The sequence below is a fragment of the Octopus sinensis genome, linkage group LG1 (assembly GCF_006345805.1).
Source record: "Octopus sinensis linkage group LG1, ASM634580v1, whole genome shotgun sequence".
NCBI lineage: Eukaryota > Metazoa > Mollusca > Cephalopoda > Octopoda > Octopodidae > Octopus > Octopus sinensis.
In genome coordinates this window covers 57,623,134-57,641,445 of record NC_042997.1, presented here as the reverse complement: position 1 = coordinate 57,641,445, position 18,312 = coordinate 57,623,134, and the positions used below count along the sequence as shown (strand labels likewise).

Genomic DNA, 18,312 nt, shown 5'->3' with positions numbered 1-18,312 from the left:
AGTTATAAGCTCCTTTTGCAGTTCAGATACTGTTCAAGTGAAGCTCCCTTTCAATCCAAATAATCATTACTTTCACCCCAGATTCGTAGTAGTAAACCCTAGTTTATTTTTATTTTCAAATGCTCTTATTTAATGATTTAGAGTTTTGAACACTCTAAAGCAAGAAACATCAAGATTTATTCCATAAAAAAATTGTGCTTGTGTAGAAATTACTGACAATTTACAACAAAATTTTTTTTTCTTTCTGAATACTAAAACTTCTTTCACTCAGAGTGATAGTATTGTTTCTAGAAGCATAAATTCTTGATGGTGTTGTCACTCAGTTTTATAACAAAGAGTCCCTTCTGATCTGGTGGAAACAGAAAGATTGGTACTGAGGACAAGCAAGAGTTTCTACAAGTTCTGTGTCCTGTAATTTCAAGTATTTTCACATCTCTTCTCTTTAATAATGTTTTTGGATCAGAAGATGATTGAGTATCCTTTGTTGATTTACAACAGCTTTGTTAATGGCAATATTTAATCTCTGTTATAGAGATATTTGTTTTGAAGGAGTGGAGGCTTTATTTATTATAGGGTCAGTTTCAGAATGGGGTGTAGGAGATTCTTCTGACATTGTGATGAGCAAACATTCTTTCATATGGTTTCTTTGCAGTATTTTGCAATGAAGTTTCTAATGACAAAATTAGAAAGGAGTCATGTAATCAAAATTAAAAGAGGAGTATTTAAATACTTCATCATTCTATTAAACATTTATTTCTTTGCTGTTCAAATTCTTTTCCTGATGCATTCTCTCATCGAGAGGCACATTGAAGTATTTTTCAGTTCACTTGTAGAATAAAAAATAAATATACCTTCTGCAGAGATCAAGGTTGCATTTCTTCATCCCTTCAATCTAGTTTTTATATTCCAATTTTAACTGGATAATGCTTATATAACAGCAAGAACAGCATTAAATTCATTGTGTGAAAAGTCAAGCGGTTACTTCATGTTGGTTATAACTTTTGCAGCTTCTAACCCCTCCGCATTCAAACTAGCCATATCTGGCCCAAATATTCTATCAGTTTTTTTTGTTCAAACTGGCCAGGTTCAGCCCTTCATATCAACTCTACATTGTCATTCTAAAAATAAACAGTCACATTATCGATATCTCAAAGCTATATGATTCATGATTAATTCAAAACAATGTGAATAAATAAACATTACATTTGACAGAGTAGTATGAATGCTAGAGTGTTAAGGAACATTGCAAATCATTGCAAATAACTATTCCACCTTCCCTTAGTATCAGTGATTAATTGCAATTCATAGTCATGGTCCTCTTTAAGAGATTTCTGAAATATTTCATCTTTTAATTGGAGACCTATGAAATAAAGTGACAATCAGTCTCACATTTTTACATGACATTATCAATGCTTGAATTTACTTCAGTGAAATGGTCTACTGCAATGCATAATACATAATATTTTAACCACATTTTGATCATCTTCAAATGTACACTCACATTTATTAGCATTGTTTGCCTCATCACAGTTTCCTTCAGGTTTCTTGTAAGGAAAATCACAACCAGCTAAATGTAATCCTTATATGTAACACAACTGATGCTTACAGTTAATATCTTTACTAAATCCAATCATGACACATGCTGCTCCTTAATTTATGACTACAAGTATATTTTTTCCATCCATGGACAATGTTCCATAATATAGACCAGTGGTTCCTGACCTTTTTCAGCCCAGGGACCATTTTTTTACTTGAAAAAATTTCTAGGGACCACTTCTACTTTTACTTTATGCTGTTCTATTTTCACACTAAAATACTTAATGAAAAGACAAAATAGTCTATTTACATTTTAAAATTTATTTTAGCAAACAAAAGATAAAATTTAAAATTTATTTTAGTAAACAAAGATAAACACAAGCTATCAAAATCCTTTTTCATAAAGTCGTTCATTTTTAGGGCTAGTGACTAGCTTGATATTGGTGTTTCTGACGCAAGATATCATAATCAATTTCAATGAACTCATTATGTCTTAGTCTGATAGTTCCTCTGCTGTTGTCATCTAATTTATTTCTTTTTCTACTTAAAATATCTACAACAGCTGAAAATGCAGATTCTACCATCCATGTGGTAGGGAAAAATATGATGCTTGCTTCTACGAATATTTCCTTTATGTAGGCAATGACATCTTCTTTTTCAACTCTTCTCAGTTTCATATTCTTTTTCAAATCCAACAATGTTTCAGCCAACTCAAAATTTTCATCTCCAGAGTGGATAGTCCGCCTTTAATAAATCATTGTATCTTCTCTCAAAGTCTACATGAAGACCTTCAAGATGGGCAATGCATGCAGCACTGCATTCTGATGTAGGAACAGTGGTGTTAAAATTTTGAAATGATGCCAAATTTTTTTTTCAAACTGTTTTTTCCAAAATTTTAATTTCCCCATCTACCCTTTTATCTTCTGAGAACAGGTGACCAAATCTGATTTTCTACCTTGCAGCTCTAAGTTAAGCAGATTCACTGTTTTAAAAATATCACTCAAGTAGAATATTTTTGATTTAAACTCAGAAAGACTTTCCAAAATTTTCTTAACTGTATCAACTTGCTTCTTGGAGTTGTATTGAGTCATCTGACTCTTGAACATGAGAAAGTTGATTAATTGTTCCTACAAATTCACTAGTCTTTCAAGGCTCAGGCCTTTTGACAACCATCTTACTTCTGTGTGAAGCAACAGGGTTTTCAAATCTTCATCTTCACAGAATTGCATAAAAAATCTATTATTTACTGAGTTTGATTTGACAAAGTTAATTGCATGTATGGCAGTGTTGAGTGCTTCTTCCATGTGTCCTCCAATATTCTTAGCAACCAAATACTGTCTGTGGATAATGCAATGTACATAAAAAATGTGAGGAGCAACTGATTTCATTCTAGAAACAAAGCCTTTCACTTTTCCAGTCATGGCTGCAGCTCTATCTGATGCAATGTTGATCAAATTAGTCAATGGAATATTTTTATCATTAAAATACTGCATTACTTCATTGAATATATCTTCTCCATTAGTAGTTTCAGACAAACTTTTAATGAATAACAGATCTGAAATGGCTTCAATTTTTTTTATGGCTATGAATTCTCTGGGGACCACCAGTGGGCCCCAGGGATCACGTTGGGAATCACTGATATAGACGAGATGACTATAATTGAAATAGTTTGAATAATTCTTTTACCATGTTTTCCTACATTTGTAAATCTACTTGAAAAGTGTTGACTTGCAATATGCATATCTTCTTTATCTAAGATCTTTGCTTTTTTTTATCTTTTATTTGTTTCACTCATTAGACTATGGCCATGCTGAGGTTACCACCTTGAAAATTTTATTCAGAGAAATTGACCCCAGTACTTATTTTTGAAGTCTAGTACTTACTGTATTGTTCTTTTTTGCTGAACTGCTAAGATACAGGAATGTAAACAAACAAACACCAGTTGTCAAGTGGTGGTGGGACACACACATATGTGCATGCTTGCACACACACATGTGCACATGCATGTGTACCCCTTTTTATGTACATATATACAATACATATTATGGACTTCCTTACAGTTTCTGTCTATCAAACCCACTCACAATGCATTGTTTGTCCAAAAGCTATAATAGAAGATTCATGACCAAGGTGCTGCACAGTGAGACTGAACCCAAAACTGCATGGTTGTAAAATGAGCTTCTTAACCACACAGCTATTTTGTATTTCCATCCACCTAATTTGGATAGTCAAAAGTGTTAATAGAGTTTGAATGTATTATAGTCAAAAGTATACATAACAACATTGGTTTGTACTAGCAGCGTATTAACATATCGCATTCCTTGTAATAATATGTATCTATGATTGTAGTTTTATCATATTGGTCTTCACTGGTCGCAATTGTGATTTAAGATGCAGAATTTAATGATACATAACAAAAACGAATGTTTAAGTATTACAAATTTAAATAACATTTGTTTCTTGAAATCTGTTATATACGAGTTTTCATTTGTTTTCATTTTTTTTTTTTTTCATTACTTCACACATTTAGTGCATCTTTTTACTGCACACAAATTGGGCAAGATTGTGAAAATGGAGAAAGGTTGAAAGGTGCTGTTGTTTAAGAAGAATGACAATACAGCACTTAAATTTGAAGTGTTAGTCATAGATCTACTTATTTACAGTTGACAAACCACTTTAAATAGTTTGTTTTCTCGGAAGTTCTATTACAAAGGAAATAAATTAAAATAGTAAAATGTGTATTTGTATTCTTATTATTATCATTCATGTTTTAATGTTTGTATTTCCATGCAACATTGATTGGACAGTTCTCTATCTTCAAGGGTTTCCATTGTGGATCATTTAATCTGTGAAGATATATATACTAGCATATATATCTATTTAGATATATACATGTATGATATATAAACTAAAAATTAAGTACACTGAAAAGTCGAAAGACACTGAATATAGAATATCCCACTCCATATAAAGAACAAAAGTATCAATAATATGTGTATGTATCAGTCTATCTGTATCTATTATTCTGTCTGTCTATCTCTGTCTGTCTGTCTATCTATCTATCTATCTGTTTATATATATATATGTATGGTTTCTTATATGACTCACACATGTATATATAGATACACACACACACGCACACACACACACAAATATGCTAGTGGTATGTAAAATGCACCCAACACACTGTAAAGGGGTTGGCATTAGGAAGGGATCCACTCATAGAAACCCTACCAAAAGACAGTTGGAGCCTGGACAGCTCTCTAGCTGACCAGCTCCTGTCAAACCATCCAACCCATGCCAGCATGGAAAACAGACATTAAACGATGATGATGATGATGTGTGTGTGTGTGTGTGTGTGTATATATATATATATATATATATATATATGCACGTACCTACACATTCATACATAATACATGCATAAGAGATTCCACCTAAGCCTTGCCTTGTAAATGAAATTAGGTAGACAGAAACTGTGTGGAGGCCTCTGCCATGTCACACTGATTCTAATTGAGTATATTACATTAAGAATACAAGTATTTGTGGAATGCTCACCTTCTTACATTATAAGCAACAAACGGGGAGTTCCATTGTTCAAACAACTAGAACATTGTATGTATGTGTTTGTGGATATTACGCAAACACACATATACAGAATATTTTCAGAACAGGTCTCATTTGGTTCAGTATTTTATATGTCAAGGAGAAAAGTAGAAATCATTAAAGATGTGTCTCTTGTAAAAGAAAACCTGTTTTGTCATTGAACTGCTTTCTACTTAAAATATTTCTCTATTTGAAACATATGGCTATCTTCTCAGAAATGTAAATTGAAATAAGTTCACTAACGTATTAGTGACACCGACTGCTGGATACAAAAGCCATAATTAACAAGCCACAGAGAATCACAACCATTTTATATTTAAAAGGACCATTTTAGCTATATTGCATATTAATGGCTATAACAATCCTTCTGCTTCTCCCTTTTCTCAATCTCCATTTGACCCTTGCAATGCTTACCAAATGTATTATATTGCTGCCTATGTATTCAAGCTGATAAAATTACAATTTCTCTTCATATAATACAAACAAGTTTTTGCTCTTGTTGTTTAGTCCCAATTCAGTCCTACTGCATGGCATCTTAATCAAGTGTCTTCTATAGCGCTGGACTGACCAAAGCTTTCTGAGTAGATTTGGTTGACATAGACTGAAAAATGCCCACCATATGCATGTGTGTGTGTTTGTGCGTGTGTTTGTGTGTACATACAGGTGGTGGAGTACTGCCTCCTTGCCTTGACATCACAGGATAGTTGTAAATGAGTGTCATTGTGGCATCCTTCATTTCCAATACACTTTGGAAACATGTCTGGTCATTGAGAAATATCACCTTATTTGGAAATAGTTGAGGATTGGTGACAAAAAGGGCTTTCTGGCCATAGAATCTGTTTCAATAAATTCTGTCCAACCCAAGCAAATATAGAAAAGTGAATGTTATGATACTGATGATGATGCTTCTCCTCTATAAATTTGTACTTTGCACTGGTGTAAGAAATTATTATTATTCCTAATATAATACTCAACTTTTAAGTTATAAGTATATTCTTCCAGTTAAAAAAGCAATATAATTCTGTACGTATTTCTCTTAACTACTCATTAATACTAACAAGGTAGTTGATCTTATTTAACTACAACCCAACTTAATCAAATGGAATTGTCACATTGCCCAGAGACAGGTTGAAAATAAGTCACGAATAATTGTTTAGTTTTTGTTTGCTTTCTCTAATTAAGAGGGAAATGCCAATTAAATTAATTGAGAATTTTTTGCACATGCCATTCAGTACATCATCCCCTAACTCATCTATATTCACACCATTGGTCCATTTGAGTTATTTTCCTTAACTCTTTTTTTTATAAGGTTGCTTTACAGCATGAGGGAGTTTTTTTCCATTGGGTAATTTATTTTACTGTTTCATTATTCTCTTATACTCTTTAGGATAAGTTTCCTTACTGTTATTTAATTTTTTGAACTACATTTATTTGCATATAATATACACTTGTGTATAATGCACACCTTTATTTATGGACTTTGAAATCCTGGAAAAAATATTGCTCATATATAATCTTCTATAGTATTAAGAGATATAAAAAAAGAAGTATATATTGTAATTGCTGTCTAAAATGCATTATAAAAGTTCATCATCATTATCACCATTTAACACCCATGTTCTATACTAGTATGGTGGGTTGGGCAGTTTGGCATGATCTTATGGTTCCAAGGACTGCAATGTGCTCCAGTGTCTGCTTTGACATGGTTTCTATAACTGGATGCCCTTCTTAATGCCAATCACTTAACAATATGTACTGGGTGCTTTTTACCTTCCACCAGCACTAGTGAGGTCACCATACTGCTTATAATACCATGAACCCCGAACAAGGGTGGTAGTTTATGCTACAAGATGGGAAGCAGAACAGGTTTTTCTTCCTATATACAAGGCTATTCATGCTTTGAAGAGAGTGTGAGAATGAACTATTAGAGCTGGAAAGAGATAAAATAACAATGATGAGGTGTCCAGGTGGTCCCTCAAAGAGTGAGGTGAGTTAAAAAAGTGGAAACAGAAGAACTAGAAGTGTAGGCAGGTGGGGGTTTGCAAGCATATATGAGGGAGCAAGCAAAGAGGGGAATTGGTGAAGGAAGAGGAGGTGGGCAACACCTGTAGAAATTGGGTAGGGTTGGAGGTAGATGTAGTGAAAGGTGGATAATGGGTGGGGGATGACCAGTGATGCATGAATTTTAGGAAGTAAGGAGATGCAAAAGAAAGTTGGTGAACAGAGTAGGATAGTAATGGTAATACAGCAGACAGAAGGGGGATGAGAGAGCAATGATATATGATTGGGCAGTTTGCAGAAATAGGGGAGAGAAAAAGAGGTGTAGTGCAAGAGGAGAGTGAGAGGCATATTGGTTGTGAAGGAAGAAAGATGATTTGATGGTCCAATGGGAAGAGTGTGAGGGAAGAGGACAGTATTAATGGATGAAGAATGGATAACAAGTGAAATGGTTCCCAATTTTAAGAGAAACAAGTAGTATCAAGTGAGAGCTGCAATAACAGGGATAATAGCTGCTTGGGAAGTTACTTAGGAGGAGATTGGGTGAAGGGCCCATTTGTGCATTACACACACACACCGCTTCCAGAACTCGGTTTCATCTAAGTGGGCAGGACTTCTTAAGAATCATGCATTGCCAGTTATCCTTGTCCTTTGTCATTTCCTCCATGAAACTCAGGCTCTTACGGTCAGCCTTTGCCATTTTATCCCATGTCTTCTTTGGTGTCCGTCTTTCACAAGCTCCACCCACAGTAAATGATTGACACATCTTTATACAGCTGTCCTCATCTATATGCATCACACGTCTATACTAATGCACACTATATCTGAAACCTGTTTCAGTACCTCCTATACACAGTTTTTGTCTCAGCTCATTTGTTTGTTTTTCATACACACTTACAAATGGAAGTAAGCTTGTTTCATTTCTTTCCAGTCTTCTCAAGTCCTCAGTATTCAAGTCCCATGTCTCACTACTACACAGCATTTCTAGCATAAACATCATACAATCTGCCCTTCACTGTAAGAAATATTTGTTGTCAACAGCAGTAGTAGCTTCCTGAACTTTCTCCAACCTGTTCTTTCTCTGACATTATACTTTAAGAGCAAACACCTCTTTTGATAATTACATCTCCTAGGTAACAAAAGCTATCAACTACTTCTAGTAAGTCCTCCAGGCAAGTCTGTGATTCCACTATATCTCGTGTATCCATAGCTTACTTTGAATACATCATATGGAGTCTTTGCCCACTCCTTTTCTGCATATTGAGCAAAGCACAGGTGTAGCTATGTGGTAAGAAGCTTGCTTCCCAACCACATGATTCTGGGTTCCGTCCCACTGCGTGGCATCTTGGGCAAGTGTCTTTTACTGTAGCCTCGGGTTGACCAAGGCCTTTGTGAGTCTAAAATTTTAAATATATAATTAGCATGTTCTTTTACCTCAATACTCCTTTATTAATACCAGTAAATATCATTTAATCAATATTCAAAGATATCTGATAAGTTAGTATTTAAGTGAATAAATATTAAACTATTTCTATATTTTCTTTTCCTCCCTCTATTGTGTAAAATTTGATATATACTAAAAGTATTCATAAATATTCTTCTTAATAATCTTTTGAATAGCCCTAAACTTTATCTGTATATAATATAGCAGCATTGTTTTATTGTAGTTAACTGTAGTACTACATGATAAGACTTCCCCTGTCCCATTATCATTGGTCTGCTAGTGGGCGATCCCTTAATAGCAGCCAACAACTTGTTTGAAGTATTCTCTTACTATATCTCATACCATTGCTTCAAATAAATCTTGATTTTATGACTATGCCATTTAGAATGTCTGTCTACTCCACCGACTGTACCCCAAACAGATACTACCCTCTGTCTTCTCTCAGCCTTAAATATTCACTATATATAGTGAATGGCAATCTCTATATCCTACTAAATATGGATATATAAAACACCAAATATTGCAGTATTCACCTTGAGAGGTCCTCTCATATAGACATATGGTACTAAGAGCACTGATGTATATTGTAACATGCCATTAACATTCATTTCTATATCAAAATATATTTAGGAAAATATTAAATTTGACCAGGACTATGCATATGTACACACACATATGAGAATGACCATTGGCTGTTGGTAATCAATCTCTTGCTAATCCAGTTGCTACAGATTTTCCATGCCAAGAACAATACATTCAGCTTCCAGTAGCTAGTTCCCTGTCACTGCATCCTATCTAGGTTGATTGTGTTGATCACAGACTTGTGGTCTGTGTAATCTACCAACCAAAACTTACAATACTCTATCTAAATATGATTTGGATCACCCTGTACAGTTTGCCTGTGTCCACTTTGGCATCTTTCAAGAAATCCAGTTCTTACCTGACAGATATTTAGAACTTCTTGAGTAGGTTTAAGAAGTTTTTACATTCACTTTTCTATTGGATATCCCTACACAATCTCAGCATGAATCTAAAATGCTATTCCATTCGCCATCAAGCACTAATAAATGGAACATTCCTAAAAAGACTCTAGATGCCTGGAAGTCTGTCTTCCCTGCCCATTTGGGGCATAAATGACCACCAATTCATCACAGGTGTTCACATTCAGAACTTGTCATTTGGACCCAGGAAGATTGTTTTTACCTTGACACTGAGATCTTCCCTAAACATCATCTCTCTTGATTTGAACTAGCTAAAAAATGCATACACCTTGTAGCTGTTGAGAAAGGGCATGAGTAACTGCACGCAGGAAATCCTGAGCTTGCTGATGACATTACATCTAAATACACTGGCCTAAAGCTTTTCAGCAAACAAAACTAATATGATATTGTATTAGTAATTTCATATTATATCTTACTGTTCAGCATGAAATGAACATATATCAAGCTTAGGATAAAGTACATATGAAAACAGAGAAAATTATCTTGAGTAACTAACTGTTTTAGTTAGAATTAAATACTGTTTATTTCAGGTAAGTTGGGAGAATAAAACTATTCTAAGTTAAATAAACAATGGCCAGGAAAATACTTTGACTGGATTTCTAAATATAGTCTTAATCACTGATGCAATTAACTTTGATTGGTATGTCAACAAAGTAGTGTAAGTAAATTATGTGAGTCCAGAGACTGAAAGTAACAATTCAAATGCCAGTGGAGCTCTTAATGTGCTCTTTTTAGTTTGTCAGGTGCAACTGATAAATCAAGAAAACCATATTGCTATATCGCTTAGTCTAAGCTTATGAGAGTGAGTAAAACTAATTTTGAAAAGTGTCATTGAGTCAACCATTTTTATGGAAAAGAAAAACTTTAAAAATGTATCAGTTAATAAACCACATTTATTTAGAAGCTGGATTGGATTTCGAAAACAAAAAATATGTGTTCTGCTTCTTATATTTTCACTTTGAAAGCTTAATGGTATATAGTTTACCTGTTTTAGATTTTAGTCTTTCATTTAGTAGATCTCAAAAAAGAAATGCAATGAATTGAAAACAATTTGCTATGTCACATCTAACCAGAATTGTCTTTTGAATAAATTAGTATCGTACCCATTTGGAAATGTCTGTCAGATTTGATTAATTTTATTTTTGAATGTGGAATAGCCTTCCTTTCTATCAGACTGACATGAATAGAATAATAAAATGGTGATGAATTTTGGTTTTATTTATCTAAGAAAAATGAAGAAAGTCAAATAGTCTGGCTTGAAGTTTATTACAAAAATGTTTCTAGAGGAAAATGACATGAATCATGACACATTTGCTATTTAATAAGTAGCAGTTCTTCATCTAAACTTGTGTAGTGAGCTCAAATGTATGGCATAGCCAACAGTAAGTTTACAGCAAATGAAATCTACTGCCTACTTTCTGCTCTTCATTGGAATGTCTTTCTTTACAACTTTGATGATTTTGCTATATTTTACAAATTTTCCCTAATTTTAAAGTAAGACAGCCATTTAGAAAAAAATCAGTTATATTCTTTGGTTCTTAAGAAGCTTTATAGATTTAACTGATTATTCATAAAATGTGGAATTGCTAATAAAAATTTTAACTAATTTTTCTCTTCATTATTAATCATTGTCCTTAAATTGTTCTTGATTGGAATGTGTGTGTGTGTGTGAGAGAGGGGGGGGGGAGGGAGGTAAAAAGTTTGCTTCCCAACCACATTATTTCAGGTTTAGTCCTATTGTGTGGCACCTTGGACAATTGACTTTTATTACAGCATTGGGCTGACCAAAGCCTTGTGAGTGAAATGGTAACAGTTTGGGATAAAAGGATTAATGGGACTAAAATCAAATTGAAAACCAAAGAATTAAGCCATTAATGGAGTTAAAGTGCTTGTGATTTAAGAAATGAAATGATAGGCTAATAGCAATAATATTTGAACTAGTATGGAAAAGTACTAAGTTAGAATAAAAATATTAAAATTTAAAAGATGCAGTAAAAGAATTTCCAATAAAAATTAAAGTGAGTAATAATTAATCAAGGTCCAATATCAATTATTTCTTAATAACCATTACTTTAGGGAAAAAAGTAGACAAAATAAGTGTGAATATGCAGAGATAATTCCCCTGCCTGGTACCCCCCACCCCAATGCTAAGGTTATTGGAATTTTACCAAAGACTTAGTTATTTGTGTGAGGAACTTAATGATTCATTAGGCTTGTTTATTAGACTATGTTTCTGCTGTAGGGTCTCTAATGCTGCTAATGAACAAAAATTGCATACACTTCCACCACCCTTGTTTGGAAAAGCTGTTGAAACAACATCTTCGGATACCTCATACTCTATTCTTTTTATTATATGTTTGTGTGTGTGTGTGTGTGTGTGTGTGTGTGCGTGAGAGAGAGAGAGAGAGAGAGAGAGAGAGTGAGCATGTATATATTTATATATATGCATTTGTTATATGTGTATATATATGTGCTTGTATGTGTATGTGTGTATATTATAATATATATTATGTTTTATGCAGGAACTGGAGTTAATAGAAGATAACTGGCAAGAAGAAGTAAAAGACTTACTAAAAAATATAGATCACCTCCAACGTGAAAATAAACAGTATCACAATTTAAGAGAAACATTGAAAGAACAACAGAAGTTGGCTGTAGCAGAGGCTCTGGCAGCATCCAAAAGTAATTTTAATATTTTTTTCCTTGTTCCATTTTCTCTTTTCTTTTTTATCTTGTCCCATTTTCTCTTTTCTTTTTTTCTTGTTCCTTTTGTTGTCTTTTTTTTTCTGTCTTGATGTATTTGTTAGCTTTATATGTAAACATATGTTTTGCAATATACGTATGTGATCTCTTAATTAAAATACATTATTGCTGTCTTTTTTAATATTATCATTTCACCAGTAGTTCTTTGCTCCTGAGAACTTCAGCAATAGCTTTGTCATTGCACTTGACATCAGCAATGATTGTCAACTGTTTTTGCATGAAAACCTCCTAATTAAGTTACTTTCCTGTTCTCTTCATCAGTATATAATTTTTGCTTTTCTTTTTTAAACCCCATGATACTTATCAGACCACAGTATTGCACCATGTGCTGATAGAATCTCACTGTGGTCCTCAATCTATCATCTTTGATGTACCTCAAGGTTTGGTAATGTCCTCCACACACACTCTACTGTCTGTACATTAATGACTTACTTGTTTTCACCTAAACAAGATAAACACCTATACAAATAACATTCTTCACTTGTCTTTCCACATAGAATCCAAACATCTCATGCCAAACATTCACTGATTTTACAAAGACATTAAGAACATCTTTCAAAGGGGACATGACAGCCTAGTCTCTTTCAAAAGCACAGATGCAATCACTGCTCTCATTGTAACCTAACATACATACCATTGACAAAACTGTATTACAAAAACTGTAAACCCTTTCTGGGATCACAAAATCAGCACTGATTTGAGGTGGTGTTAACCATGTACACAGTTCATTTGAGGGATCTTGTCTTGTGGGTTCTTGGTGATCTCACCAGTGTTGGTGCCATGAAAAAAAGGACCCAGTACATTTCTGTGAAGCGGTTAGTATTAGGGATGGCATGCCGAAGCAGATATTGCAGCTTGGTGCAGCCCTCTGGCTCATCTGATCATGTCAAACCCCTCTTAGTTGATGAAGTGTCATCAGCACAAGCTGAGTGTGGCATTTCCTCAAGTTCTTGGAGTTTGTTGCAGGTCATTCGAGTGGTATGAGGCCTTGCATTGTCTTGCTGCAAAAGAACTTGCTTTCTGTTAACCAATGCCACACAATGACATACATTTGCTCCAGAGGTTTGGAGTACAGGTTAGCATTGATGGTTCAGCATACAGATTGACATTGATGGTTGGCATCACTGAAATGAACTGAAAGTGAATTATCTCCTGATAATTCCAACAGACACAGAGCATCAACTTGTCTTCAAAACACCCATGTTTGACAACAGGTTCTGGAACTTGGCTCTTGCTTAACCACTGCTTGTGCACATTAGGATTGCAAAAAAATATTCCCCACAGATTATTATTTGTTCCAATCCATGGCTCACTTCCTGCACTCATGACTCTTCATCAACCAAGAGGAGGTAGAAGCTTCAGTGAAGGATTTCTTTGACTCAAAGGAAAAGAACTGGTATCAAGTATGGGATCAAAGAATTGGCAGAAAAGTGGCTTCATATGGTGTTACACAATGACCTCTACTTTGAATGCTTGGCTGCTTTTGTTGTAACTTGATGAATAAAGCAAATAAGTTATTAAAATATTATCAGGTTGAATAAAAAGTAAGCAACGTTTTGAACCATGAAGAAATTGTACTGGATTTTTGCAGTTTTTTATTTTTGAAATTGTCTGATAATAAAGGCATAGACTTGCCCAAATGCATCAATAAATTAACATTGATATTTTTTCACCGTTGTTACAGTCATCTGAAATGGAACTGTTAAAGCACAATATTCAAGCAATTTTGCTATTCAACTTCAAAAAAGGACATACAGCAGCTGAAACTGCTCGCAATATCAATGAAACATTTGGTGAAGAAATGACCAGTGAATGGTCAGCTCAAAAATGGTTTTGGTTTAAGCTATTTCGCAGTGGAGACCTGAGCCTTGAAGATCGTAAGTGTAGTGGATGCCCATCTATCATCGATGACGGTCAATTAAAGACCGTCATTGAGAAAGATCCACATAAACCCACTTGAGAACTGCCAAAAGAACTTCAAATTAGCCAGAAAACTGCCTGTAACCATTTGCATGTGATCAGAAAATCAAAAAAGCTCAACAAATGGGTACCACCCAATTTGAAAGAGATCAGAAAATGCACAGATATGAAATTTGCTTGTTGCTTCTTCTCCATAACCAGACCAATCCTTTTCTCGACTGTATTGTAACTTGTGATGAAAAGTGGATTCTGTACAATAATAAAAAACATTCTTTGCAGTGGTTGAATCAAACTGAAGCACCAAAAACCTTCCCTAAATCTGAGAAAGTTATGATGACTGTTTGGTGATGTACTGCTGGACTAATCCACTATAACTTCTTAAAATGTGGAAAAACCATTACTGCAAAAACATATTGCTATGAAATTGCCAAAATGAATAAAAAGAACTGCTACTCCTTCATCCCAGACTGGTCAACAGAAGAGGACCAATCATTCTTCATGACAATGCTTGACCACACGTTTCACTAATGACACTCCAGAAGTTGTGGGAACTTGGCTATGAAGTTCTTCCCCACCCAGCTTATTCCCCAGACCTTTCACTTACCGAGTACCACTTTCTCAAGCACCTTGATGGTTTCCTGCAAGAGAAGGATTTCAAAAATCAAACAGATGCTGAAAGTGCATTCAAAGAGTACATCAGTTCCAGAACTCCAGATTTTTATGTTACCAGAATAAACAAACTTGTAACTTGTTGGCAAAAATGTGTTGATTGTAATGGTACTTATTTTGATGAATATAATTTCTGCATGGTTGAAATATATTGTGATGAATTTCATGTTCCAAAACGTTGCTTACTTTTTACTCAGCCTGATACTAAGATTTTGACTCAACACGATATTAATAATAGCGTATTCCATAATACATTAGTTTTCAGGATCCATTTTAAAATAATGATTTCAGCTATCCATTGAATCCCTGAAGACCACTAAAGACTTGAATTCTTGTAAAATATCTAGGACTACTTAGCTTGTCTGAATGAAATAATGAAACATTTGTCCATTTCATTGCGCTCGTGTCACTTACAACGCTTAGTTTTGTCAACTCATCCTATCAATTTACATTTAAGTGGACTCTCTTCCCTGACAGGATATAGCTATTAGTCTGACCTTTTATTGACTTAACCGACTGTAATGTTAACTTATCAAGGATGTTGAATTGGCAAATATAATAAAGCACTAGTCCAAAATTAAATGCTTCAATATGTTTAGCTTCAGATCCTGAACTTATGGACCAGAAAAGGGATCATGGTTGCATGACCTGTTAGAAATAATACTCAAATATATCATCATCATTATCATCATCATCATCGTTAATGTCTGCCTTCTATGCTAGCATGAGTGGGATGGTTTCACAAGCGACAGTCAGGCAGAAGCCTATACCAGACTTCTGTGACTGTTTTGGCAGGATTTTTTACAGCTGGACGCCCTTCCTAACATCAACCACTCAATAGAGTAGATATTAGATAAAAAAAAAAATAGGATAAATTAAATACAATGAAAAAAGATGAGATGATCATTGCTGGAATACTCTTGATCATATGTTGTTTTCAGTTAAAGTGTTTAAACAACATTCCTTCAGGACCAACTTGGTTTTTCATCCTTTCATAGTCTGTAAAATAACTAACAGTATTAAACCAGGTTCAGTTAATTTGTCTATATATGCTTCCAATAATAATTGGCTTTCAGGCTGAGTTTGAAACTTTAATTACTAAATAAATAACTGAATAAGAAACTTTTTGAAAAAGATTTATAGAATTCATGTTACAATTTTATTTAATAAATAGAAATTATTCATATCTAAAGTTAACTTCACTAAATCATTAGAACATTAAACAAAATACTGCTTGCTATTAAATTATGGGCCTCTACATTCTGAGTTGAAATTCTGCCTTTCATCTTTTCATGGTTGATGAAATAAAGTACCAGTCATGTACAAATTCGATGTATACTCTTATAATGCAACCTAGATATGAATGGCAGAATTGTTAGCAGCATCTCTTCCAGTTTCATGTGCTGACATCAAATTCTGCTGAGGTTGACTTTATCATTCATTCTTTCACAATCAATAAATTAAGTATCTTTCAAACCCTTAGGTCAATGAAATTGACTTACCTCCTCTCCACAAATTTCAGGCCTTATGCCTTGTCTTAATATGTCACCCACAAATAAGCAGGGAATTATTTCCAGTCCATCCATAACTGAAAAACTAAAAGGAGACATTTTTTGTCGCATAATAACTCATGCATAAGCTCATTAACATTGCATTCACATTATCATTACATTTAGTTGTTATTCAAATAACCACTCATCACCATCATCATACATAGTAATTATTGGCATTGCTAAACTCTGAACTGATGCTGAATTATACATAGTTTATAATTGTTATGGACAAAATATCTTGTAGACGTTATGATTATATTCATTTCGTTTTCATATTCATGGCTGTGTGGTAAGAAGTTGCTTCCCCACTGTGTGACACCTTGGGCAAGTGTCTTCTACTATAGCCTCAGGCTTACCAAAGCCTTGTGAGTGGATTTGGTAGGTGGAAACTGAAAGAAGCCCATTGTATACATATAGTGTGCGTGTGTGTGTGTCTCAGTAGTTCAGCAAAAGAGATTGATAGAATAAGTACCAGACTTAAAAAGAAAGTAAGTACTGGAGTTGATTAGTTTGACTAAAATTCCTCAGAACAGTGGCACAGCATGGCTGCAGTCTAATGACTGAAACAAGTAAGAAATAAAAGATTATAATACATTTATCTCCTTGTTTTGATGCTTCATATATAGATTGTTCTGCAATCATATTAAATACATTTCTAATCACCACACCCATAAAACCGCAGTCATTAACACATACCTAAAGCTATTAAATTTGTCTATGTTTTCTTCTTAAAGCCATAGTTTTGAAAAAATTGCCTATCCCCATTTTCACTCTATTACAAAAATTTGGTGCAGACAATTATTGAAAGAGCATGATAGATCTCTAGCCACTAAACCTTTTTCTATTTTCTTTCCCTGTTTATTTCTGTGTTCCTTTCTGTCGAAGTGCGAAGTGCGTAGGCTTGAAACGTAAAAGACTTTCTCACTTCCTGTGCATTATTTACACACCCGTCTTCATCTTTTTTTTATTTATAAATTCTCACTATTGAAAGAGTTAACTGACTGATTACCACCGAAAAGACAGATTACTAGAGAGTTGCCCAAGAGAGATATCTGAAAAATAAATCTAAAGCTGATAATTAACAGATGGAAGTTGTATAGAAATCCATCATATATATATATGATGATGATGATGAAGTTGTATAGAAATCCATCATATATATATATGTGTATATATATATATTGTGAACACTCATTTAATTGTCCTAATACAGGGAAAGAGTTTTCCAATTTAACCAACTATCCATATTAACTGAGAGTAGCTGTTAATATTGTAAGCATATATTCCATTGAAAATATCTACAGTATAATAAACAGTAACAAAATTATAGAAAATACTGTAAACATTGTATAACTATATAAAACATGAAAACATACTTTATTACAATATTTAATGTTACAGTATGTAAAGATCTAAAAGCTAATTCTGTAAATTATTACTTATGACACATGAGGTTGATGTGGTGAAAATGAAACAGAAGTAGGTGTGACCCCTTGTCCTTATGAATTATAGTAATAATCATTATAGTAGAGATATGATGGTCCACTGTTCCCTGCCTCCTGCTCGTAGAAATCTGAAATGATTGATGGTGAACTGCATCAACATTTGGTGGATCTTCACTATCAGAAACATACCTAACAGCTGTAACAGGGTTTAGTCAAATTGACTTGGAGAATTTCAATTGTTTACTTACTAGTGACAATTCTAGATAATTAATTTCTGTAAGACTTTAAGATATTGATTTCTGGAGGCAGTTTCCATTAACAAGTTGATGGAAGAAATGTTGTTAGCCAGGGATTCAAAGGATTCTCATTTAACAGTG

At 34.0% G+C, this 18,312-nt stretch overlaps 1 protein-coding gene across 3 annotated transcripts in view; it reads left to right on the top strand.

Moving 5' to 3' along the window:
- Positions 1–18,312, top strand: part of LOC115219140 (RILP-like protein 1) — a 110,817-nt gene that overhangs the window by 36,495 nt on the left and 56,010 nt on the right. For all 3 annotated transcript variants that reach the window (XM_029789254.2, XM_029789236.2, XM_029789246.2), the window contains exon 2: positions 12,108–12,267. In XM_029789254.2, the coding sequence (XP_029645114.1) occupies positions 12,108–12,267 (160 nt within the window). The remainder of the gene's footprint in view (positions 1–12,107; positions 12,268–18,312) is intronic.